The sequence below is a fragment of the Lutra lutra genome, chromosome 4 (genome assembly GCF_902655055.1).
Source record: "Lutra lutra chromosome 4, mLutLut1.2, whole genome shotgun sequence".
Taxonomy (NCBI): Eukaryota; Metazoa; Chordata; class Mammalia; order Carnivora; family Mustelidae; genus Lutra; species Lutra lutra.
This window is the reverse complement of record NC_062281.1, coordinates 173157526-173183706: the sequence shown is the minus strand read 5'-3', so window position 1 is coordinate 173183706 and position 26181 is coordinate 173157526. Positions and strand designations below refer to the sequence as shown.

Below are 26181 nucleotides of genomic sequence, written 5' to 3'. Positions count from 1 at the left end.
GTAAGGCGTGTAGTAAACTGGTAATAGTAAGTAAAGCATGTTCAGGATTCCATGAGTCATTGCAGCAAATCATCAACCCTAAGGGGGCGAGGAGTGGGGGGTGGGTCAGCGTGTGGGAACACCTGAGTTGATAACCAAGTTGCGCAGAAGTGCATGGGTAGTCTGAGCACTCTGGGCTTGACACTGGCCTCTGAAGCGAGGATCATAGTCTTGCGGGACTAGCCCCTTAACCTATGGGGTCTAACACTACTTTCACATGCAGTTAGTGTCAGGATTGAATTGAATTGTTGGACAGCCAAAAAGACTACATATTTGTCATCAGAAAACATCACACAATTGTATACTTTCTTATTCCTGCAGTCAGATCACAGGCTCTTTAAAGATAAGACTATCCCATCCTTTGCAGCACGTAGCCTAGTGATTTGTGCATAGTAAGTTTACTGTTCTAAGAACAGTAAACTGCGCAAATGAAAGTGTTTTCTCTATTTAAGATTATGCCTTTGGATGCAAGGTTTTCATCAAGTAATAGAAGTACAGTTTATGCTAGAGCAGTTTTCTTTTTTTTTTTTTTTTTTAAGATTTTATTTATTTATTTGACAGAGAGAAATCACAAGTAGGCAGAGAGGCAGGCAGAGAGAGAGGAGGAAGCAGGCTCCCCGCTGAGCAGAAAGCCCGATGTGGGGCTTGAACCCAGGACCTGGGATCATGACCTGAGCTGAAGGCAGCGGCTTAACCCACTGAGCCACCCAGGCGCCCCTAGAGCAGTTTTCTTTTAAAAATATTTATAAATTGATTTTGAAACCCATGGTTTGGGGGGGCTCTTAATGAAGACTTTCTAATTTTTTTTTAACCATAATCACAGAATTATACAACCATCATCACAGTAATTCACCCCTCAGAAAAACCCCCTACCCATTAAGCATTACTCCCCATTTTCCTCCAGTCTTCCCAGCATTAGGCAACCCCCAGGCTACTTTATGGATTTGTCTGTTCTGGACACTTAGTATAAATTAAATAATGTAATCTGTGACTAGCTTTTTTTTCATTGCCAGGTAACATTTTTATTTATTCATTGGTCATTTGATGGACATTTGTGTTGTTTTTACGTTCTGACTCTTGTCAGTAATATCCAGTAGAAGGACTCCTGAAGGTTGAGTATCAGGACAAACAGTTACCATACTTCAGTTTTGTGGGAATGTCCTAATCTAGTTGGCCTATGGGCCAGCTGCCTGTTTTTATTGGAACACAGCCACCCATACCCATTCATTTTCAGATGGTCCCTGGCTGCCTTCATGCAGCAGCTGCAGAGTTGAATAGTTGCTACAGAGACTGGCTCACAGTCTCTCTCCCTGGCCACCTCTGTTTTTGAAACATTAACTTCAAGAAGGATCCTTCATGTTTACTAAATAACCTTTTCTTGTTTTTGGGCAGGCAGAGAACATTTACAATGATGAAGATCCTGAAGGAAGCGTGGATCCAGAAGGACAAGGGTCCTAGATATGTCTGCACTTCTTGTGATTTTAGACTCCCCTTTTTTTCCCTCTCAACCCTGAGATTGATTTAACACTGGTTTTGAGACACAGACTTTGTTTGGCTATCCCTCTATGATAGGTACCATCAACGATGTTACTAGCCCAAACAGAGGGTGTTTTCTAAATATTAACTGGGGGACTTGATTCAGTAAAGCCACAGACTTATATTTAAATTTTCTTTAGGAATTTTCTAGTAACAAAGGTCTAAAGTAGCCACAGAAAGGGGAATATTGGGTGTGGTTATTTTTCTTCTTAGGCTATATCCCCAAGTTTTACAGACTCCTTTTAAGTAAAGGCTAAAGTGAGGAAGGATAGAGCCAAGTGAGGTAGGTGTCTGAGCCATGAAGTATAAATACCACAAGATGTCGTTTTTATTCAGGAAATGGGGGAGATTCAAGTCATATAAATTCCTATTCTAAAGTTTTCACACCTGACTTTCCAGGATGCACATTTCCCTATGTAGACCAGTCTCCTCTCAGTTTCTTCAGTTAAGTCAAAACTATGTGTTCCTCTTTCCCCATATATTTTTGCTTGTTAGTGTATTTCTTGAGCTGTTTTCATATTTCTTTCCTTTCTGTGAAATGGTTTTTTTAAAAAACTTGGGACCACCAAGTTGTAAAGATGTATGTTTTTACCTGACAGTCATACCACAGGTAGACTGTCCAGTTGAGTTGAGAAGAGTGCATTGATAGCTTGTATTTGTTTTTAAAATTAAATTAATCCTGGATAAGAGTTGCTTTTTTTTTTTTTTTTTTTTTTTTTTTTTTTTAGGAGTTAGTCCTTGACCACTAGTTTGGTACCATCTCTATTTTGGGTGACCTGTTTCACCAGCAGGCCTGTTACTCTTCATGACTAACTGTGTAAGTGCTTATAATGGAATAAATTGCTTTTCTACGTAACCCCATGCCGATGGGTTTTTTGTTTTTTTTTTTTTTTTTTGGTATATAACATTCATCAAACACCAGTCTGGCTTCTCGAAGAGTTGTTCAGAGGACTGTTTTACTGTATATGGTCTTTGACTATCAAAAGCAGAATTAAATATAATAAACCCAGAGCGATAGAAGAGCTTCACTCCTTCCCAGGGAAAGTGCAAGGCATAAAACACTGAGCCAGAGGTACATGGATTAGTCTTTGACAACATAACATCTTTTTGAAGTCTGTCCCTAGAGAACTACATGGACTTCTAAGACTGTCAAAGGCAATGTGGCAGAGAGCATTTAAGGCAGACTTTAAATTTGGAAAAGGTGTTTGATTGAACCTTTTCCCATAGAGAGGTTGAATCTCCCCAGTATGTTTTTCACTGGGGCCTGTATTTAGAAGTTAGAAATAATAGACTCTTGAAAGCCTTTATCACCAAGTGCCATAACCAGATAAAATGCCTGGCTCTTTGCCAGTCACTCAGTTTAAAAGAATACATCACTGACTGAAAATCATTTTCATGAGCACAGTCTTTGGGAAAATCTCAGTACCCTTAAACCTTTCCGTTCAAATCTAGATTGGTTTCTTTTTTCCAAGTCAATAGTTCTTTTAGAGTGTAGTGAAAATTATCTTGACACAGGAGTAAACTGTATGAGTCCACACAGACTTAAACTTTGTAGAAGAATTCATTTAAAGTCTAACACTCATAGCACAAAGGAATTCAAATTATAAACCCATATCATGAAAGTCGGCTGCCTTTTTTGACCCTACCTCCAAAAAAAGGCTTTTGTTTTGGGTCAACACAAGGCAAGATACATTCTTCACAACACTAAAGTGTGTCTGTCCGTACATCCATCCTTTACTCTGTGCACGTGGGAGTTGCTGCCAGAGGACAGAAGACTCATTTTTCCATTCCTGCACGCACAGAGATTGGTACCAGCAGCCTATGAACTAGACTCCACTTAAATCCTGACTGATGGCATTCTGCCTCCAGCCAGCCTTCAACTCTTTAAACAGGTCAGCCAGTATTTGTAACTTTCCCAGGGTGAACTGCTTGCCAAGTCCTTGGCACTCCCTTCTCTGGAAAAAAGTATGTCCAAAGGGTACTTAGTTATCCTTTGCTAAAAAGTTTTTTGCGGTTGTTTCTGGGTTACAGATTCGGCCATACATTTCTAAACAGCCCCTGTAAAATTGAGAAAAGAAAAATAAGTTCATACTTGGGTCAACTTGAAATAATACAGTGTAAAGTTCATGACAACTTCTGAAGTTTAGTTAGTGCTAAGGTGGGGAGAGATTGCTAGAGTGTAATTTACATAGGATTAGGGATGCATTTCTCCGTGCCAAATGCCTATTTGGGTGCCTGTTATTTGCAGAACTGAATGAATGGTAACCTGTGTGGTGGTGATGGGAGGGCCTAGCTAGAGATTTTCTCTGCCCAGGTTAACCTTACATGGGTATTAGAGTAACTGGGATTCTGTAGTTTCGTTTCTTAAGAGGAGTTGTTGCCCTTTCCCTATTGTACTTTTAATCTGATCCGCACAAAGGTGTTTGACATATCACTTTCCTCAACTACAAGGTTCTCTAATCTCCCAAACAAGCATAATCAGTCATGCCTGGATAAAACACGGTAAAAGAAAATGCTACTAAGTTAGGAAAAGTATTGGTTAATAATTGTTATTTGTGAGTTTGTACCCAAGACACAAGATTAACTGGGAAATTAAGAATAAAATTTATGGGCATCTGTCTAATATACAACTTGACCCAGACCTTTTTTCCTTAGTTTCTTTATCCGAAAGAATCCAGGACTTTATACAGAATATAAGAACATTAGTATATAAAGAAATTAATGGATAGGTATATTGCTTGTTTCCTATATTATGCAGTAATCCTGTCCCACAGGTTATGAACAACACCCACTTGAGCCTTTTTTATGACTTCCAGATTAATTTAGCCTTTTGGCCTCCTTTGTCATAGTCTGAATTAGGTAGCATAACTGTCTTCTTGGCTATTCTAAGGAAGCTATTTATGAATAGCAGATGGGGTAGGATAGGCCAAGGAAAGTAAGAATGCATAGAGCCCGGATGTGTCATCCTGTTACCAAATTCCTGGCAATAATTAGAGCATATTTTGAGTCCTGCTAGAAACTGAAACGTTCCAAGTGACCCCAGGCAATGTGGACTTGTCATTTGACACACTCTAAGTTTTCTTGAGGCATTAGTATTGTTAGGAGCAGCAACAGTGCAGACACCACTCTTGTACCCTCAAGGATCACCTTGGGACTGAGTCTCCATTCCACCTGCCTGAGAAGTGGGAGCGTTAGCCTGTCCCAGGCTCTTGGGTAGCATAGCCCTTTAAAAAAAGAGATCCATTTTCCATCTGTCATGGGTGAGCACAATTCGAATATTGTCCCAAGCTGTTGTTCTGCTTTTCCCTGTTCAGTGAAATTTCCCCTGAGCAACACCTGCCCTCCCCACCATCCCCTCTGCCAGCGTCGGTTAAGAGCGGGGCGCCAGCGAGAACTGACTTATAGGTGGAGAGCTCCCCGGCGAGGCTGATCCGCAGCTGCTCCAGCTCTTTGTTCTTCTGCTGCTGGAGTTGCAGGCCGCTCCTCAACTGCCTCTGTCGCTCTTCCATTTCCTCCAGCTGTTCCTGCAGCAGGAAGGCCAAGAACGTCTAATGAGCAGAACAGTAAAACAACGAACACTGTCAGTTACAGTTGATAAAACACTTTGTTAACATGGTTTAACCTTCACACCAGTGCTAAGGTTGAGAAACAAGTTCAAAGAGGCGTTTGGACAGAGCGATCCTGTTTTTGCCGATGGGGACCTGACAGGAGTCTCGTCTGTACCTGCAGAGGACTGTTTAATAGAATCCTGCAGAGGGTGTGTGGGTGCTCAGAGGATTTTTGTTTGTTTTGCAGTGTTAAGTGTGGGGGAGGATTTTGGTCCTCTCATCGGTGTGCTGAGAGTTTTATGGACCTCTGGCTCTGTGCAGGTTTGTTTCTGTTAGGATAATCCTTTTTTATATCATCCTGCGACTTAAAACAATTTAACTTAAACCAAGTCTTCGGGCCCCCAGCTGGCTCAGTCTGTGGAACATGTGACTCTCGATCTCGGGGTTCTAAGTTCGAGCCCCGTGTTGGGCGTGGAGCTTACTTTAAAAAGACAAAAAGAAATCAATTCTTTGTAAGCAATTATTAACTAATTCCAGAAGAGTTCAACTACTAGAAGTCCAGTTGTTCACAGGAAAACAGTAGATACAAGTTTCGTATTTGAACCTCCTTGAACTCTAAGATAGCGCTACCTGGTACTTAACTGTAACATCCTATGCAAATAGGGGCTTTATTAGGATGTTGGCTGTCATAATTGTTAATTTCCTATATCCTGTACTCATTACACTAAAAGACTGAATTCATTCCAAAGTGCTAAGTTGGAAGATGAAGAAGCAATGCCCTGGAGGCCCTCAGGAGCCTTAAGATAACTGTTTCCCATTCTGCCAAAACCAGACAGGATATGTTCTGTAAACTGTCTCTGCCTCGAATTAATGCCTGAGGAGTGAGGTAAGGAAGATGTCAGCAAGTCTGTCTCTGGCATAGTTGCTAGCTGGCGTGGATCCTTGGGAAGCATGAGGGAGACGGGAAGGGAAGGTTGAAGTCAGAACGTCTATTTTAAAGGGGTAATAACTTCACCTCAGATTTTGAAGAATAAGAAGATAGGAATCCAGTTTGGGTACATGCTGTTACTAGAAGGATCTAAATAATTGGTTCTCTGAGCCATCCTTGGTGGGCCTATAGCACAGCAATCTGCGGCGTTTGATACTCGCTGAATCCTGACTTCCACCAACCTTATCGAAAGGCCTTTTTTTAATGCCTTAGCCATACTCTGGCACCACATAGAGATGCAGCCGTACCATCTAAGCTGTCTTCTGAAGGGAAGCATCTGCATACCTCTGTGCCCCAATTTCCCAAGCCTCCCTGAGATCACCAGCAAACCTGTATTTTGGCGAGGCGTTAAAGTACACGCTTGGGAAGGCAATCTGTACCATGAGTGATAAATTGACAGGAACGATGTCACAGAAGGAAGTAAATATTGCCATAGTGACTGGCATTAAAGACATCCAGTCTCAATGCTGTGTAACACCAACTAGATTCGCTTTCCAAAAACTGCTTTATCATCTCAGGCTTTCAAAGGCTTTCCACCTCTTTAGTCTGGCATTCAGACCCCCTCTGGTTTGACCCCTACCTCTAACTGGAACAAATGTTATTCTTCCATACGAACTCTTTGCTCTATCCTGCACTGTGTTGGTATGGATGCCACTATGGGCCTCATGTGGCTCTCGAGTACTAGAAATAGGGTCTGTCACCTAGACAGCATCTGCTGTGTTGTCACTATCTTTTTTATTCATGTCTAACTCCCAGTCATATTGTAGGTTTCTGTCTTAGCACCCTACCCACAATGCTTGATGTGAAATATGTAGACAGTAGACATTCCATAGTTCAGCATAAGTGACCTCCCAATTTCAGCTAAAAACCTCGACAACATTCTCAGCAAGTTCCTCATACCACCTACCACACCAGTCACCAAATCCTACCCAAATATTTTACTTCACGTATCTTACATTATCTCTCCCTCATGAGTGGTCTTTCCAGGCTCTTTAATTCATCCCACACACTCTGTTTTTAAGAGCATGTACGGGGGTGCCTGGGTGGCTCAGTGGGTTAAAGCCTCTGCCTTCGGCTCAGGTCATGATCCCGGGGTCCTGGGATCGAGCCCCACATTGGGCTCTCTGCTCGGCAGGGAGCCTGCTTCCTCCTCTCTCTCTCTGCCTGCCTCTCTGCCTACTTGTGATCTCTGTCTGTCAAATAAATAAAAATAAAATCTTAAAAAAAAAAGAGCATGTACGTATGTATGTGCCAGGCACCATTGCAAGGGCTTCACAAACATTACCTAGCTCATCCACTGCACCAGCCCTGTGCTGTGTATTATTATTAATCCCGGTGCACATGTGAGGAACTGCAGTCACAGGTTAAGTAATTTGTCCAAAGTTACCCAGTTAGAAGTGGTAGAGCCAGGGGCGCCTGGCTGGCTCAGTGGGAAGAGCCGCTCAAGTGGCTCTTGATCTCAGGGTCATGAGTTTGAGCCCCATGTTGGGTATAGAGATTAGTGAAACAAAACTTAAAAAAAGTGGTAGAGCCAGGATTTGCCACTGGCTTAGAGCTCATGCTCTACAGCTCACTTTGCTGCCATCCTATCTAATGGCTCGTCAGTGGTCCTCAAACTTCTCCCTGAAATCCCAGGGGGAGGCCATATTGAAGTGCCCTTGCCACAGAAAGTGGCTCCTTGCTTTTACCTTTCTATGTAAGATTCTGTTTGGGGAAAAGGGTCTGTGGCTTTGGAGAAAAGCTTTTTTTGAAAACCACTGACTGAATACATAAAAAACCCTTTACAGTCTGGTCCCAGTCCACCTCTCCAGCCACATCTGTCTACTGCTTACATATGATTCAACTACACTGAGCTCACTTCCCTTAACAATGTCTTTTTGTCTTTCCACGCTTTTGTGTAAGCTGTTCCTCTCCCTGGAATGCCTTTCCCTTGTCTACCCAATGAATGTATTCAAGGCTCAGCTCAAACACCTTGTGAAGTTGAATGTGAACTTGAGCTAGATTGCACAAGGTCAGAATCCTCCTTCCATCACTTCCTAGCCATATAACCCTGAACAAATGACTTAATTTCTCTGTCTCATCTCTTCTCATTTTTCTGGTGACCAATGACTAATTCATACCTATGTCACAGACAGGTGAGGAGTAAATGAATTAATACATGTAAAGAAATAAAAATACATGCCAGCTATTGTTAATCATGAAATTTCCCCTGTGCTTCCCCAGGCAGGAGTAATTATATCTACTTCACTGGTACAATGCCTTATTCCTACAACTATCACTGTATTTATTAGATTGAAGAATATTAATTTCATTCATTCTAAGACTTTCACATTTTAACATCTCAGGTCAGGGTGCATCTTAAAATCAAGTGTCTTAGGGGCGCCTGGGTGGCCTAGTTGGTCAGTTAAGCATCTGCCTTCAGCTCAGGTCGTGATCTCAGGGTCCTGGGATCAGGTCCCACATGGGGCTCCCTGCTCAGTGGGGAGCCTGCTTCTCTTCCCTTTGCCCCCCACCCACACTCTTCCTCCTGCGCTCTCTCTCTCTCTCTCAAATAAGTAAAATCTTAAAAAAGAAAATCAAGTGTCTTAGATTTTATGAAATGTATTCATTTTATCCAGTATCCTTCCTGGACTATAAATACTGACTATAAACTATATATCCCCGCCCCCATTTCTCATCTCCTCTCTTCTGCCAGTACCTAGCTCACTGCCTGCCACATGGTAAGTAGGCATTAAGAAAGTATTTGTTGAATGAACAGATAATGGCAATGAAAGAGGCAAAGTTTACAACCACAAGAGTGAAGGGTACCCTTGAAAAGTAGTCCAGTGCCGTAAGTGAACTTTGGCAGTCCGGGAAGCCATTTCAGAAAGAAGAATTTGCTCACTTAGACCTTGATTCCCACTTTATGGTACAGCAGTAGGAGACATTTCATCAAGAGTGTTTTTCATAAAATGATTTTTGGGAAGCTGCACTGACCATCAGATCTGAAACAAACCCAGTTCAGAGATGAAAATCACCGTAGGAGGGTGGGGGAGGGTGGGAAATTGTACAACCCTCATTTTGTGTCAGAAAACTCCCCCAGAGGGGGCGCCTGGGTGGCTCAGTCGGTTGGGTTGGGTGCCTGATTCTTGGTTTTGGCTCAGGTGATGATCTCAGGGTTGCGAGATCGAACCCCGAGTCTGGCTCTGCACTCAGCACAGAGTCTGTTTGTCCCTCTCCCTCTGCTCCTCTCCCTGCTCATACACTCTCTCTCAAATCTTTAAAGAACAAAAAAGCACCCCCAGAGGATTCCTTGTTGATGGCTCCACTGTCCCAGTTGGCCTTGCCTGAGGTCTCAACACCCCTGGTGACTTCTCACCTCTACCCTCTTTAGTTGGTGGCCACATTTATCCTGCATTTGTTCTTGAATCCGTCCCCTTCCTCGTATTCCCACTACCATTTTTTACTCTTACCTATCATAGCTTCCTCATTAGTCCCCTAGCTTCTAGGTCTTCGGCCCATTTTTGCACACTGCCACCAGTACTTTTTCTAAAAGCAGAGAGGCAGTCTTGTTACTCCCTTAAATCAAATACCTTTACTGATACAGCCGTCTGCTGAAGGAAATCCACATTCCCTACTCTGGATTTCAGACTACCCAACCTGCCTTTGCAGTTCAAATCACCTTTCAGGTTTTTGGGTTTGTTTGTTTTTTAAGATTTTATTTATTTATTAGAGAGAGGGGGAGACACACACACATATATATACGTACATGAGTGGGGGGGAGGGGCAGAGGGAGAAGCAGACTCCCCACTGAGCAAGGAGCCTGACAGGGAGCTCAATCCCAGGACCCCAGGATCATGACCTGAGCCACTCTGGCACCCCAGCTTTCAGTTTTTCACCTCTCACATGGAGCCAAGTCACTATATATTTTGCATATCTTGTGTTAAATATATCAAAATTACTTTCACCTATTTCTTACTGTTTCAATGTGGCTACTAGAAAGTTTAAAATTCTGTATGTGGCTTGCCTACTTCTTTTGGACAGCACTGGTCTAGATCTTGCCTAAACTTCAATACCCAACTCAAATAACACCTGTTCTTCTATGAAGTGTTCTGTGACTTAACCGATGACTAAAATAATTTCATTATCCTATAACACTCTCATCTTCACCTCTCTTAAATCCCACATGCTACTTTCTCCCCCCGGGTTACAAATATTAATGTCTGTGTGAGTATAAGCTGTTAAGGATAGTATTTATTAAAAAATAAATAAATAAAACTCTTTCACTAGATTGTGAACCAATAAAAAAGCAGTGGGGGAGGGGATTGAGGGTCGTACACCATATATTCACTATTAGGACCAAAAACCCCATTGTTGTCATAATACAAGCTACAGAAAGCATGACAAAATCTTGAATGACGTGAATGCAGCCATTTTCAACAGAGGATCTGTTCCTTGTAGGATGTATCAGAATCTCTGGAGGGACGTAAGCTTTTTAAGTTTATCCAAAGGAATGTGTGTTTCAAAAGATGAAAATACTGCTCTGAGGGGCTTTCACAGTGGTCAGTGATGCTTACATCAGCATTAAACTGATGTGTCCTCTGAGCTGGAGTGTCAGAAATAAGTAAACCATACTCCCTTCTGAAAGCTCACAGTCTGTGGGAGAGACAGACAAAATTGTGTTTTCAACTTAGTGTTTATATCCCACTCTGTCTATAAAGAGATTGGGGGCGCCTGGGTGGCTCAGTCGGCTAGGCATCTGCGTTCAGCTCAGGTCATGATCCCAGAGTGCTGGGATGGAGTCCCACATCCGGTCAGTAGAGAGCCTACTTCTCCCTCTGCCTGCAGCTCCCCCTGCTTGTGCGTGCTCTCTCTCTCAGTCTCTCTGACAAGCAAATAAGTAAAATCTTAAAAAAAAAAAAAAAAGAACTGATTCAGACTTAATCAGAAGTAACTCAAATGCAAGTGAAATGGCGACAACGCACAAAAAAGAAAATGAGGAATAGAGCTTTATAGATTTCATCCCAGTTGTGTGTGTTTTTAAGAAATCTCTATACCGGGGCGCCTGGGTGGCTCAGTGGGTTAAAGCCTCTGCCTTTGGCTCCGGTCATGATCCCAGGGTCCTGGGATCCTGGGATCCCGCATCGGGCTCTCTGCTCTGTGGGGAGCCTGCTTCCTCCTCTCTCTGCCTACTTGTAATGTCTGTCTGCAAATAAATAAATAAAATCTTAAAAAAAAAAAAAAAGAAAAGAAATCTCTATACCCAGTGTAGGGCTCAAACTCACAACCTTGAGATGGAGAGTCGTGTGCCCTACCAAACAGAGCCCGCCAAGTGTCCCTCATCCCAGTTTTACAACTGGGAAGCTTCAGGCAGAGTTAGGACAGGTAGGACCCGGGGGTGGGGGGGGGGGAGTACAGAGGGAGGGAGAGAAGGAACATCCCGCCTAGCCTCCGCCCCTCCTGCTCTCTCTACCCAAGCCCGATGCCATTAGGCGGGAAGTGCACTGGAATATCAGGGTCAGACCAGCGCACTGAGCCTGTCTCATCTTTGAAAGCGCCAATACTTGACTCGGAATATTAACGAGAGGACTGAGTGTCGGGGTGCTGCACGCACTAGGGGTGCAGACAGCTTCCAGCCCCTAGCCCGGGCCTGCCTGAGCGCAGTGAAGACTGGATGGAGCAGGGAAGGGAGGGGCCGCCCAGGGGAGGAAGCCATACATCCCCTGCGGGAGAGGAGCCTTCCGAGCGCCTGCAAGGCCACTGATCGGGTCATCGGTTCCTGCCCTGGGCTAACAGGCTGCACTTCTCGGGGTGCCCGGGGGGCCTACCCGGTATTGCTGCACCTCCTCGTCCCGCTTCTGCCTCACGAGCGTGATCTGGTCCTCCAGGTTCCTGTTCTGCAGCTGCAGCTGCCGGGCCTCTGCCTGCAGGGGTCTCAGGGCCTCCTTCATCTCCTGGATCTCCTCCTGGGTCTTCTGGAGGGCTTTGGCCGCCGCCTCCTTCCTCTCCAGGAGGCGCAGCAGCTGAGGCTCGTACTCCTCCTCCAGGCCCTGGCGGCTCTCGGCCATGAGGTTCTCAAACTGGGCAGAGAGCCGCCGGCTCTCCTGCAGAAAGTGCCCGTCGCTCTGGCTTGGCGGCGCTTCCAGCTGTTGCCGTAACTGCTCCTTCTGCTTCTGGTAGCCCTCGCGGAGCCCGGCCAGTTCCTCGGAGAGCTGGGCCGCCCGGGCGGTCAGCGCCTCCCGCAGCTCGGCGAACTGGGCCACGTCCTGCCGGCGGCACTCCAGCTGGTACTGGTAGGCCACACACTCCTTGGTCACCTTGAAGAGCCTCTGCTTGACCAGCCGGATCTCCTCCCTCAGCCCGTCCCTCTCCAGCTCGGCTTGGGCGTGCCGCTTGTAGGCCGCCTGGATGTCCTCATGGACCCGCTGCACCTCCTGCAGGGCCGGTTCCCGGAGCAGCACCAGCTCGTGGATGAGCTGGTCCCGCTCCTCTTCCAGCTGGGCCACGGCTTGCACGCACTGCTGGAAACGCTGCTCCAGCAGTTCCAGGTCCTCTATGCTCAGGCTCTCAGTGCTGGGACTCAGCCCGGCGCTGAGGCCCTCCTCAGGGCAGGGTTTCTCCTCGCTCGTGACGGTCTCTCCCCCATCACCGGTCTGCTCTGGGCTTGCGCTCTTTTCCGGCTTCGCGGGCTCTTCCACATGGAGGATCTCCTCTGGCTTCACAGGCTCGTCCTCGTGCAGGGCCTCACCTGGCTGCCTGGTCTCCTCAATGTACAGGGTCTCCTCAGGCTGCTCCGTCTCTTCCACACACAGTATCTCGTCTAGCTCATCAAGGTCACCTGTGTCCCCCAGGTAGAGAATGTCCTCTAAGTTCAAGGTCCCCTTCAAAGACAGAGTCACTTCTGGGTCCAGAGTCCTGGCCTCATGGGGGGATTCCAAGCTCTCCCCTTCAAGAGGAGAAGTGGCTTCTACTCTTGTTTCCCTGCAAGAGAAATGACTTAAAGTGAGAGGACAGCCACCATCCCAGGATGGTTGGCAACGGCAACCATTAGGGTTATATCCATATCCGGGTTCCCACATCTCAGAGAGCACTTGTCTGCTCCCTCCCATCAGTCTGTCCCCCTACACGCATAGTTCAGGTCCCCCGACAACACCCCTGTGATGTCAGTGTTTAGACCTTCAAGGCCAGGAAACTCACACCTGAGCCACCACTATTTGTTCCACTATCATAAGAAAATTCTAGTGCTGAAGTAAAACCTTCTCTGCGATTTTTTTTTTAATTTATTTTAGGGGCGCCTGGCTGGTTTAGTCGGTTAAGCATGACCTGCCTTCAGCTCAGGTCATGATCCCAGGGTCCTGGGATTAAGCCCCCTTGTCAGGCTCCCTGCTCCCTCTGCCTGCTGCTCCCCCTGCTTGTGCTCTCTGTCAAATAAATGGTCTTTAGCAAAAAAAAAAAAAAAAAAAAAAAAAAAAAGATTTATTTGTTTTAGAGAGATAGTGAAGATGGTGGGAGGAACAGAAGGAGGAGAGAGAAACTCAAGCAGACTCCATGCGGAGCCCAGAGCCCAACTCGGGCTCGATCTTGATCTTCAACCCTATAGTCACACCCAAAGCAGAAACCAAGAGTCAAACATTTAACCAACTGCGCCACCCAGGCAATGCTTGTCTGCAATTTTTACCTAGGCTTGATTCCTCTTTCTAGAATCAAGACAAACCTACCTCCTTTCCCATGTAAGTTCTTTAGACACCTAAAGAAAACGAACATCTTTTGATTATTCCATGCATGCCAAAATGTCCAGTGCCCTCCTCATTTGGGTCACTTCCTTTTGACTAGGCTCCAAATTGTCGCTGTCCCTTGGTGATGGGTTTTGGAAACAGCACCCGGGTGTGTTCTGAGCAGTGAATCTCTGGACACTATACTCCTATTGCTAAAGGCCAGTATAGAACAGCTCTATCATATTGTTGGCAAATACTGAGTTTGACTAAAAGCCTTAAGAAGTCTTCACACACACACACACACACACACACACACACACACACACACACACGACTTTTCCACACCAAGTGCTTTTAAATCACTCTCTTGTTCCTGTAAAACTTCATTCATCTTCTTGGGGCATCAGGGTGGCTCAGTCGGTTAGGCATCTGACTCTTGATTTTGGCTCAGGTCATGATCTCAGGGTTGTGGGATTGAGCCCCACCCCCGTCGGGCTCTTCTCTGGGCATGGAGCCTGCTTGAGATTGTCTCTCTCTCTCCCTCTGCCCCTTCTAACCTCCCCTGCACCCCCCCACCCCCACGCACTCCAAAACAAAACAGAACAAAATGAAACAAAATTTCATCTTGTTAGGATTGGCCACTCCTCTGGTCTGTCAAAGATTCTTTTTTTTTTTTTTTTAAGATTTTATTTATTTATTTATTTTTGACAGACACAGCGAGAGAGGGAACATAAGCACGGGGAGTGGGAGAGGGAGAAGCAGTCTCCCTGACAAGCAGGGAGCCCCATGTGGGGCTCGATCCCAGGACCTTGGGATCATGACCTAGGGTGGAAGGCAGTCGCCCAACAACTGAGCCACCCAGGCGCCCCCGTCAAAGACTCTTGAATTCAGATTCTGTGATTCTGGCTGAGAAGCTCCTTAACCCAGCTGTCGGCTCCCTGCTAGCTTAACCAGTGCCTCTTACAGAATAGCCTCCTGTTTCTTTGGCCTTTAGATGGCTTTGGTCCTTCCTGTTTCAACTGCATTTTACCTACCTTGGATCTCTAAGCAATTCTTTGAAAATATAAAATACCATGGAAATAACAACAATAAATGACACTTATGAAAGTCTTACATGTGCCAGGCTGTGTTCTGAATGGTTTATGTTTATCAACTCAGTTAATCCTCATAACATTTGTATGAGGTAATTGTATTTATTTACCCATTTTACAGATCGGGAAAATGAAGTTTTTTTTTTGTTGTTTTTTTTTTTTGTTTTTTTTTTTGTTTTTAGATTTCACTTATTTATTTGACAGACAGAGATCACAAGTAGGCAGAGAGGCAGGCAGAGAGAGAGAGAGGTGGAAGCAGGCTCCCCGCTGAGCAGAGAGCCCGATGCGGGGCTCAATCCCAGGACCCTGGGACCATGACCTGAGCCGAAGGCAGAGGCTTTAACCCACTGAGCCACTCAGGCGCCCCGTGAAAATGAAGTTTAAAGAGATTAAGTAGTTTGCTCAAGGGAACTCAGATACCCCATGGGCACCAGTTAGAAGACAGTCTAAATTTGAGTATAGTTTTCAAGAAAGCTACCTTAGCTATAATGTATAAATGAAAAGCCCCTGTATCAAATAATTTCTCTGTCTTGGGGCGCCTGGGTGGCTCAGTGGGTTAAAGCCTCTGCCTTCGGCTCAGGTCATGATCCCAGGGTCCTGGGATTGAGCCCTGCATCGGGCTCTCTGCTCAGCAGGGAGCCTGCTTCCTCCCTTCTCTCTCTCTGCCTACTTGTGATCTGTCTGTCAAATAAATAAAATCTTTTAAAAAAATAATAATAATTTCTCTGTCTTGAAAAAGCCTACTTGTGGGGTGTCTAAGTGGCTCAGTCAGTTAAGCATCTGCCTTTGGCTCAGGTCACGATCCTGAGGTCCTGGGATCGAGTCCCAAATTGGGCTCCTTACTCAACAGGGAGCCTGCTTCTCCCTCTGCCTATGCTCCCCCTGCTCGTGCGTGCTCTCTCTTTCTGACAAATAAATACTAAAATCTTTAAAGATTACTTAAAAATAAAATCTTAAAATAAAAGACAAGCCTACTTATGTCCAGGTTTTAAGCTCTATATCTTAGCTCCAAGTTCCCACTACAGATTATTTTTATTCTAAGATTTGATCTATTTATTTTGAGAGAGAGAGAGAGAGAGCACTGGGCAAGTAGGGAGAGGAACAGAGGCAGAGGGAGAGAGAGACTCTCAAGCAGAATCCACGCTGAGCACTGAGACCGACGCGGGGCTCAATCTCACAACCATGAGATCATGACCTGAGCTGAAATCAAGAGTCAGATGCTTAACCGACTACACCACCCAGGCGCCCCCAGATTTCTTCTAAATCGTTGTGTATTCTGTCCTCCTCTCTAGCACCCCAGGAATCCTTGTCTTCCCATTCTGTGTCTCACGGTGGTCCTTGGGAAACCACCAGTGTGACTTCACCAGGCCCCCGACGTCACTGGCTTCCCAGAACCCAGCACCTGCGCTGAAACCTGAAGCTTGGAGACAGCCCCAAGCGTCACCTGGTTTGTCCCCATCACTCAGGGTGTTGTTTAGATCTCTTCACCTGGTGTCACCTGGTATCTCAAGCTACCCAGCTCCCCGGGCTCGCTCCCCTCGTATTCTCCAGCACAGAGAAGCACAGCCTCATACAGCAGGTGGGTGAGGCAAAGAATCCTTAAGCAGGGTGCCTGGGTGGCTCAGTGAGTTAAGCCTCTGCCTTCGGCTCAGGTCATGATCTCAGGGTTCTGGGATCGAGTCCCGCATCGGGCTCTCTGCTCAGCAGAGAGCCCGCTTCCCCCCTCTCTCTGCCTGTCTCTCTGCCTACTTGTGATCTCTCTCTCTGTCAAATAAATAAAAACTTAAAAAAAAAAAAGAATCCTTAAGCAGCTCTTTCCCTCCCTCACAGAGCCAACTCGCTGAGAACTAACTGATCTCAGAAAGTCTCCAGTCTCTGTCCCCTCCTCATCCCCTTGCCAGGGCCCTACTCCAAGTCATCCCCTCGCATGCTGGCACTCCCATGCCCACCTTCCAACGGGCTTTCTTCCTTCTCACGCCAATCCATTCTCTACAGTGCCACAGCTTGCTCGAACATAGCCTTGCCGCCCCACTTCACGCACACACAACCCACTGCCCAGCATCGATTCAAAGCCCTTAATGATGTGGCCCCAACATACCTTCGCAGCCTCAACTCACTCTACTCCCCACCGCCCACCCCGTGCTTGACAATCCAGAATATGCACTAACACTTTCACACCTCCTACTCCTAGCCCACTGTGTCTAACAGATCCAGCTGAGAAAATACAGCGCGTTGTACATCATCTCATTAGCGAACAGTCCTGTGCTACCTGGAAAGGTAGCGCTCCTAGGTGCCCGGAATGCTGCACCTGCTTAGCCAGCCAGCCCCCCATTCGATCCTCAGAAGAGCCCCCACTTTCCTAGCAGACAGCCCCCGCATGCTCCTGCTGAGTGATCGCCCCTGGAATGATGGAACGGCGCTCAAGGCAGGATTCCAAGTCTTTCACACAAATAGTCATGTAAGTGATGCTCATCTTTTACCTCCATTTTGTACATGAGGAAACCGAAGCCCCAAGCAAAGCACTCACTCAAAGTTCCACCACTTGTGAGTGAGTGGCGGAGCCTGGAAAAGATGGCATCCAGCTCCAAGGCTGGACGGAGCTCCCGTTGACCCCTCTGTTCCCAGAACAGGCACGAGTTCTAAAACAGGTGCAACAGGGGCGCCTGGGTGGCTCAGTCCTTAAGCATCTGCTTTGGCTCAGGTCATGATCCCAGGGTCCGGGGACTGAGCCACGCATCTGGCTCCCTGCTCAGCAAGAAGCCTACTTCTCCTTCTCCCACTTTCCCTGCTTGTGTTCCCTCTCTCGCTGTGTCTCTCTCTGTCAAATAAATAAATAAAATATTTAAAACAAAACAAAACAAAACAGGTGCAACAGCTACAGCAGGTCTAATGGAGCTTACCGATCAAAATAGACTTATTTACCTGCTTGTATGTGTCTACTCATCCTTGGAGCCCTGCTCAAACTGCGTCTCTCCTGCGAAGTATTTCGCAGACAAGCCATTATCCTGTTCTCAAGGCCCTCTGTGTGCAGCTCATCTTTGCACCTAATGCTCTGTGTTATAGCAGTGAGTGTGGCGTGTCCCCTGAGAGTCTATTTCCTAAGGACAAGTAGTTTTCATTCCCTGTGGACCCCAGGGTGGGGCTCTGTAGATGGAAGGCAGGCAGAAGCCCGCTGGGATCCAAAGAGGAAACTTGCCCAAGGTCAAGTGGCCTGGCCGGACATGGAACCCCATCCCCCTGACTCCTAGGCAGCACTGTTACCCCATGCACTGTGGTTGCCTCCCTCACCCCCCCACCCCAGCGCCTGGCCACTGCTAGACGCTGCCCTCACTCAGCTAGCTGCCTCTCTCTAAGGAGCTGGGGAAAAGGAGAGAGTATGGGCGGAGGCTTAAGGCCTGAGGAGCCCACTCAGCTGGGACCCTTGACCTCAGGCTTCCTTAGACCCCAAGCAGCCTGCCCCTGCCAGCCCCTGAGGGTCCTAGAAAACTCCAAAGGCTCCCAGCTCTGCATCAGTGCCGTGGCCAGGAGTGTCTGTGGCACAGTGCGGGCAGGAGTTGGTGTGTATCTGCCTGTGTGTGAACCTGAATGTGTACACAGCAATACAGGTGATTGTATGGGTAAAACCACACTCCGCTGGGTGCTGTGTGGGACACTGAAGGAGGGCACGGCGTGTGTATTTGGACCTCTACCTTCTCAGGGCTATAGTTGGACCTGGGGCAGAAATCCTCCATATTGGCCCCAAATCCCTGAGCCACAGGCCCTTTCCCCCTGAGCAGTGGTTATGGGGCAGTGTGGATGACTGGGGGAGGGCCTCCCCTCCAGGGCCCCCAGGCCGCTGCCAGGACCCCCCTACTGGTCTGGGAGGGGCGACCCTCCCCACCCCGACCTCACCCCCATCCCAGGCCTCAAACAGGAGAGAGGGAGCCGCCAGAACAGACTCCTAACTCCCAGCTGGCAGCCGCCCAGCCTTGCACCAAGTCCCTTCCACACAGCGAATTCAGCAACCGGAGGCCTCCATCTCCAGTTGCATTTGGGGTGAGGTATCAAGGAAAGCGGGGAGCGAGCGTCCTCAGCCAGTCTGGCCCAGTGGCATTTGATGATTGATGCCCACCAGTCCGAAAGGGTTTCTTCTCACCCAGCCCCAGGAGGAGCAGTGGGCACTATAAAAAGCCACGGACAAACGAAGGTGCGGGGACCCCGGGCCTCCCCGGTCTCCCCTCGGCCGGTGGCTCCGCCCGATGCCAGGGCCACACCCCGGCTGGCCCACCACCCCCAGCCAGGACAGAAGGTGCTAGCGGGGGTGGGGTGGGGTGGGGTGGGGGGCTCATCCAGCGCCCCCTCCCCCACGGGACGGCCACGCGGGCCCTGCACTGTCCTACCTCGCGGCCTGGGCTGCGCCGTCCCCGCCGTGCCGGGGCTCCGGGCTTGCCATGGCTGCGCGACCCCGAGCTGGGCGGCCGCGTTATTAATAGCCCGCCCCGCGGGCCGCTTGCTCCGCGCCCGCGCCCGCCGCACTGGCAGCTGCCGCCGACACCAGATCCCGCCCGCCCCGGGCCGGGCGCGCCCACTTGGCCCCAGCTCCCCGCCCGCGGGAGGAGCGTGCAGGCCGTGCGGCCTGGGGCGGGGGCAGGGGTGGGGGGTGGCCGACCGGCGTCTCCCAAACCGGCAGGCCCCGAGATCTTCCCGAACCTTCTTTCTCTCACCCTTTCTTTCCAAGAGTCCAGTTGCGGGGGCGGGGGGGGGGGGGTAGGGTGGCTCTGCGGCCCCCGGAGAGCACTTCCCCCGCCCGGCCGGCGGGGGCAGGGCTCGGGAGCTGGGGGACTGAGAGGCACCCAGCACTCCAGCGCGCTCAGGGGTGTGTATGGGGGGAGAGGCCGGAGCGCCCTGTCCCCCGCAGCTGTCCTAAGGGCTGGGGGGGGGGCGGGGTCACGGCCACACCCCGTGCGTTTGGGGACAGTCGGAAGCCTGTTGCCGGTGTTAGGGAAGGGCTATGGGTTTAAGCCTATAAGGTCGAGTCCAGATTTAACACCGAGGGCCACCCCCATGCTGCGAGATTTCCTGGAGTCTCTCCTCCTGCGCCACCTGTCACCCCGACCCAGCCCCGCTTTTGTCCCCTCCAAGGCATGCCCCCTCCCCCAAGGCCTTAGACCATTAGAGTCAGGGTCAAATTTCAACACTGATGTCTTTCTCCCTAAGCCAGAAGCTGCCGGCCCCATCCCAGACATGGGCCTCGGGCATTCTCCTTCTGATGCCTTTTTCCACTTAACCCCTCCGTCTGGGGAGGTCTTTGACTCAATCACAGAAGAATGCTCTCTCCGCACTGTAAAGAGCGAGGGGCTGGATGTGTGTTTAATCAGAGAGGCCTTGAGTACCCGAGGGGGGTGGGGGAGGGGTGGAGGGGAGGGAGTGGGGTGGTGGGAGGCAGTGGTACCGCTGTGTTGAGCTTATGTGGGTTGTGTGTTGCGATCAGTGTGCCCACTGGAGGCTGTGTGAACACTACATGGGTGTGTGTGTGTGTGTGTGTGTGTGTGTAGGGGGAGAATGTGAGTGCATGCCTGTGTGTAACTCTGGGACAACGGGGGGTGGGGGTACTGTGTGTGGTTGTGTGCTTGTATAATCTGGGGGCTAGAGAGTGGTTATTATGTGTGGTGATGGGTGGTTGTGGACTATACATGGGCCTGCGAGTAACCGTGTGCCTGTGAGGGACCAGGGCTCCCGCCTGTGATACGGGAGTGGGTGCTCACAAGCCCACGCCTGGAGTGTCCTCTGTGACTGGGGTCTGCACACGGCAGCATCAGTCAGTGTGTCTGAGTGTGCCGCCTGGGGCTGTGTATTTATATCTCTCTGTTTAATGCTGGGGCTGGGAGATTAACACCCAGTGTAGCCAAGTACACCCTTGTAAGGCATGCAGGAGAAAAAGCTGGGTTTTAAGGAGGCGGCTGGTCATTTTCTGACTTACCCCTAAAATATTCCAGGGGAGGAGGTTGGCAAAGCCTCAGCTGCTGGTCATTTGACAGCTGCTGCCAGTCAGAGAGCTGCTAAGGGAGAAAGGGCAAGCCTGCCAGCAGCACTGTTTGCTGTGGGTGCTAGGCAACAGGAGGCAAGGGTGGCATTGAGAAGAGCTATCTCTTCCCCTTCCACCCCCCAGCCCAGGAGCTGGCCACTGGGCTGTCCCCAAGACCAACCCCTCACCCCCTTTGACCTCCCCTGAGGCCTCCTTAAAGCTGCAACTCGGAATCTCCCAGGGTCCCAAAAGCGCTTGTGCCTCCACACCTTAGTTTTCGCTCTTCCCTCTGCCTGGAATACCCTTTCCAGCATTTCGCATCCCAGTTGCTACCCTTTCTGGGTCTCAGCTGACGTGGCATCTCCTCAGAAAACCTTTCCCTCACGTCCCCTGCCCCGGGCATAAATGTCCATCCATGTACTGTTTATTTTCGGGACAGCACTTATCACGGTCTGCGATCACACCGTTGGTCTTCCATTCCCTCCTAGTCTGCTGTCCCCGCTAGAATGAGGCCCTGTGAGAGCAGGGACTTGGCGTGTCTTGTTCACTGCTGTGTCCCCAGCGCCCTGCGCAGGGCCTGGCACATAATTGGATCTCAGATAGATAAATAAATAACTAAATAAGTAAATAAATAAAGGTTATTGAATGAATGAGAGAAAGAAGAAAGGTCCTAACTAGGCCAATCGTCCCAACATCTGAGGCCCACTTTGCGCCAAGCCCGCCCTGCTCGCCGCCACCACCACAGAGCCCCCGTGTACTTGGGGAAATAGGTATTCACATGTGCTCAGATCATGTCTACCGAGGCAGAGCGAGGTGGGTGAGGACACGACTCTGTTCCCTTGGCAAACAGTGGCCCTAGGCCTGTGCAAGGCCCACGTCGGGTGATTAGCCCTATTTGGCCCAGGCTGCTGTTTGCAAAGAGCTCGCAGTGTAGAGGAGGCAAGAGCTGTTGTGGGGGAGACAATCGCTCGCACGGAATAATGCTCAGTCAGGAGCTGAGCGATGTAGACAGTGCGAATTGGGGAAGCCAGGGATGGGAGAGATGAACTCCCGGATAGGGACACCCTCACAGACAAGGGAACCTGGACCCGGAAGGAGGCAGAAGGGTGAGGTGTTCGTCCTAAGGCCAGCATAGCCATTCTGTCTCTCGGGCGCCTCCACAAAGCCACGTCCAGAAGAGCAGAGCAGGCCCTGGGCTGGCTGTTCTTTGCCGGACCTCCACTCTCCAGGCTTCTCTGCTCTGCTGCCCGAGCTGAGGCTAACCCCTGCCGAGAGTCTCATCTGGGCCCCTTGCCTTATAGTTTCCGGTAGGGTCTGGCCAATAGAAGACCCTGACAGGAGATCAGCGTGAAGGAGCGGAGTTAGACTGAGTTATTTCTACCACCCGCCTCCCCCTGTGATGTTGGCAGTTACTAGGTTCCTCCACGGAAAGCCATAGCCCTTGTAGGACCCCTGCACCCATGGGTCCAACTCCCTCCAGGTTCATTAACAAGGTTCCCTACCCTGGCCGTTCAGGTCCCTGGGGCCATGATTCCATTCCACTGTTGTGAGCCCCAGGGTGCTTCACTGCTCCTGCCACACCTCTGTGAATAGTTCCTTCATTAAACCATCTCCTGGATCATGCTTTGTGTTCCCTCTTTCCTGCTGAGATCCCTAAGGTTAAGAACTAAACCAAGGGGGGGGGTGTGTGTGCCTGGGTGGCTCAGTCATTAAGCGTCTGCCTTCGGCTCAGGTCATGATCCCAGGGTGCAGGCTCCCTACTCAGCGGGGAGCTTGCTTCTCCCTCTCCCACTGCCCCTGCTTGTGTTCCAGCTCTCACTGTCTCTGTGAAATAAATAAATAGAATCTTAAAAAAAAAAAAAAAAAAAAAGAACTAAACCATGGGAAAATGAGCCCTCGGCAGAGAATTCAGGAAGAACTTTTTTCTAAATTGACACCAAAATCAAAATTGGGAAAGTTGTGAACTGGTCGAAATCCCATCCTTGATGAACAGCACTCTCCTGGCCACCACTCCAGGCAGGAACCCAACCCAAGAGGTTCCTCTTAGCTCCCCTTACTCAAGCTTCTGCCTGTAGTTACCTTGGCCAAGAGAAGGGGGCAGGGAGGGGGCTGAGCAGGGAGGAATGCCAGGGATGACTGGCAGAGGGATGATTTTGGAAGTAGAGAGGGCTGCACAGCAAGGGGAGCCTCAGGAGCAGCCTCTGTCTTATTCCAGAGCATTCCCTGTGAGACCTTGGGAAGCCAACCTCCTGGATCCTCAGTTCCCTGTCCATGAAGTAGGCAATTAACACCCTCTTCACAGGATTGTTGTGAAAAGCAATCAAATGTGAGGTTCAGCACATGAGTGAGTTGAGTGAACTTGCTCCAAACGCTGAGGGTAGCACATTCCTCATTATTACTGGTGCAGGTAGAGGCCATTCTGCTGCGTTTCTGTGTGCCAAGAGCTCCCATCTAGAGGCAGAAGGAGGATAGGAAGAGCCCGCTGCTTCAAGGGAGCCAGGGTACAAATCCAAGCTAAAACTCCCTCTGTGATTAGTCACCTTGTGACCTTAGGGAGGGCACTCTACCTCATTGTTCTCAGTAAAATCAGATGACACTTTTAACCTCCTAGGTTTGTTGTGAGGATGAACTGGGAACATAGAAAGCATTGTCAAGTACCTGATGCATTCTAAAAGATAATTTATTTATCTATCTATTTATTTATTTATGAATGAGAGGGAGTGAGCACACAAACAGGGGGAGCAGCAGGCTCCCTACTGAGCAGGGAGCCCGATGTGGGACTCGATCCCAGGACTCTGAGACCATGACCTGAGCCGAAGGCAGACACCCAACAACTGAGCCACCCAGGCGTCCCCGAGGCTTATCTTATAGTCTAGTGAGTGTCTGGTGGCCTTTTCCTCTTCACACCTACCTAGGAGGGGCCCAGGCATGGTGCAGACTTGGGTTCAAATCCAGTTCTGCATGGCTGGGCTGTTTTAACTTCTCTGAACCTCAGCTTCCACCGCTGGGAAATGAGGATGAGTGGCTGTCCCACCAGAAAATGCAGAGGGAATGCCCAGCACCTTGCCCAGTATACAAGAGTGGTTTAATAAATGTTCTCCTCTTTATTTCCTCCTCCCTCCCTGCCTGCCATGGCCGCTGTCTGGGGGTTTTTTGGCCCGCAGGGGTGCTAAGCGCCCGCGGAGGACCCAGCGTTGGACGGTGGGGTTCTTGAGACAATTCCGACAGATGCCTCCAGGGGGCGCCACCACACAGACCCCGCTCCTGGGGGGTGGCTGTTCCCACCGTCGCCGCGCGGGGCCGCTTGGGCCCGGAGTTCCTGGGGGAGGAAGGCACACGGGCGGCAGGGACGTCTGAACCCCAGCTGGACCAACGATGTCTTCGGCATCACAGTCATAATTAGTAATAAACAGTAATAATAGTTATAGCATCAGATCCACCGGGAGCCAGCAGTGACCAACTCAAGAGGCGTGTTCGCTTGCTGGAGGCTGTGGGACTCAAGGGAAGCAGCCAGGTTTAGACTCAGACCAGGGTCCAATCCACTCCAGCCCGCTCACTCTCACGCTGCGCTCTGCAACCTTGGCCCTCTCTGAATCCGCTTCCTCAGCTTTAAAAGGGAAAGTAGGACAATATAGTTCTTGCAACAAGTGAGCTTCTGGAGAGCTCACTGAGAGCGACTTGGGAAAGTGTACTTACTGTAATCCTTACCTCTACCCTGTGAGAGAGCTGTTGTCACATCCCCCTTCCAGACTGAGAATTCACTGGGGTCTTTTCCCAGGCTCCCCCGGCCTCCCTGGCGCTCGCTCTCTCTCTCCCCCAACACAGCCCAGAAGCCCCTCTAGGAGCTCATCTCTCAACCCACCACCCAGGAGCCTCTCCTGTCCTCGATGGAGTTGCTCCGTCACCTTCAGACCCCCAGGCTCCTGGGGACACTGTCCTTCGGTCCCCAGGTGCAGGCTCTGACCAGAAAACTCCAAACTCTTCCCACTACAGCCAACCCTACCCCTCACCCTGAAGCTAGGACCTGCCTCTTGCCTGCCTATCTCTTCTAAAACCCCTGCAGTTACCTCTTCCCAAAAAAAACTGTCCTCAGGTCTCTCTCCCCAGGTCGGTAGCCTTTGCATATGCTGTTCCCTCTACCTGCACACCCTTTCCCAGACCTAAAGCCTGTTACTCAGGGCACAGCTTAAATATCCCATCTTCTAGGACATCGCCTTCCCCTACGTTCCTACGTTCCTGTACTTCCTCTAAATAGGTCACAGCATAAAGGGAATTTCTTGTTTAAGGGCTTCATCCAGCCCCATTACACAGTGGTGCCTTGAAAGCAGGAGCCACACCCTACTGAGGGCTCCGTGGTGTCACAGGGCCCAGCCCAGTGACAGGCACAAAGTGCACGCTCAGTAAACGCGTGTCCTGTGAATGAGCGACGGACCCAGCCTGCTCCGCTCCCAGAGCCACCTCAGCAGCCTCTGCCCTGGGGCATATGCACAGTCACAGAAACAGAAGCACACACTCAGAGGCACGTCACACACAGGGTCACACGCACACACAGTCGCAGAGAGTCACATGCAAAAGGCTGAATTCATCCCTTGCTCATTTCTGCTTCTGTGTGTTTATGGACCTTTGTGTCCTAGGTATGCATTTACTCTCTTCTTTTGTGACTCGAGGTCCCTGAGAACAGTGTTGTGTCTCCTTATCTGCCCTGTCGTCCCTCAGGGGCTGGCCAACTGTTCCCATCAGCCTGGGAATGCCAAGGGAAGTGTTATATTCCCCCAACTAGTTTGGGGGGCTGGGCCAGGGGACTCTCTTCCCCACCAGCCTCAGCGCTCTTGGAATAGTCTCCCATATCAGACTCAGAATCCTTGGGGCAAGGCCTTTATCTCCCCCACTAACTGGCCTTGGGGATCCAAGGTCAGAATGGGTCTAAGCTGGGTACTCCAGGGGCAAGGCTGAGCTGGATTTCCCCATCAGACTGATGGCTCCCCAGGGTCTGGCTGTCTCTCCCTGACCCCTCTCTACCCCTGCCACCTGCCCACCAACCAGGCCCTCCTACCGCCAGGGCTGGGTGGGGCTGCCAGGACTCTGGGAGCAGCAGGAAACCTAAGAGCGGCCCACACTACCAGAAACTCAAGTGCAGAATCCCCCCGGAAGCAGCAGAATCAGAGAGGCTCCAGCAAGGGGTGAGCTGGCTTGGGGCTTTTTTCCCCTTAATTCCCTTGCCAATCCAATCTTGGGAGACCACCACCCCATTTATAGCTGAGTGAGCCGAGGCTCGGGCAGC

The 26181-nt window shown here is 49.6% G+C and overlaps 2 protein-coding genes across 9 annotated transcripts in view; one reads left to right on the top strand and one right to left on the bottom strand.

The window, feature by feature from the left end:
* Positions 1-2262, top strand: part of RBBP4 (RB binding protein 4, chromatin remodeling factor) — a 23854-nt gene extending 21592 nt beyond the window's left edge. For all 3 annotated transcript variants that reach the window (XM_047728824.1, XM_047728823.1, XM_047728822.1), the window contains exon 12: positions 1432-2262. In XM_047728824.1, the coding sequence (XP_047584780.1) occupies positions 1432-1497 (66 nt within the window). In that variant the 3' untranslated portion in view covers positions 1498-2262. The remainder of the gene's footprint in view (positions 1-1431) is intronic.
* SYNC (syncoilin, intermediate filament protein) lies at positions 2235-26181 on the bottom strand. Of its 6 annotated transcripts, none has more exons than XM_047728803.1 (5): positions 26032-26181; positions 11919-13071; positions 4975-5099; positions 4723-4799; positions 2235-3633 (listed from the first exon to the last, which is right to left on the bottom strand). In XM_047728803.1, the coding sequence occupies exons 1-5, from the start codon at positions 26148-26150 to the stop codon at positions 3623-3625; spliced, it is 1485 nt and encodes a 494-aa protein (XP_047584759.1). In that variant the 5' UTR covers positions 26151-26181; the 3' UTR covers positions 2235-3622. The 6 variants fall into 6 exon arrangements, with proteins under 6 accessions (XP_047584759.1, XP_047584764.1, XP_047584762.1 ...); XM_047728808.1 differs by lacking the exon at positions 26032-26181 and adding an exon at positions 19600-19725; XM_047728806.1 differs by lacking the exon at positions 26032-26181 and adding an exon at positions 19276-19575.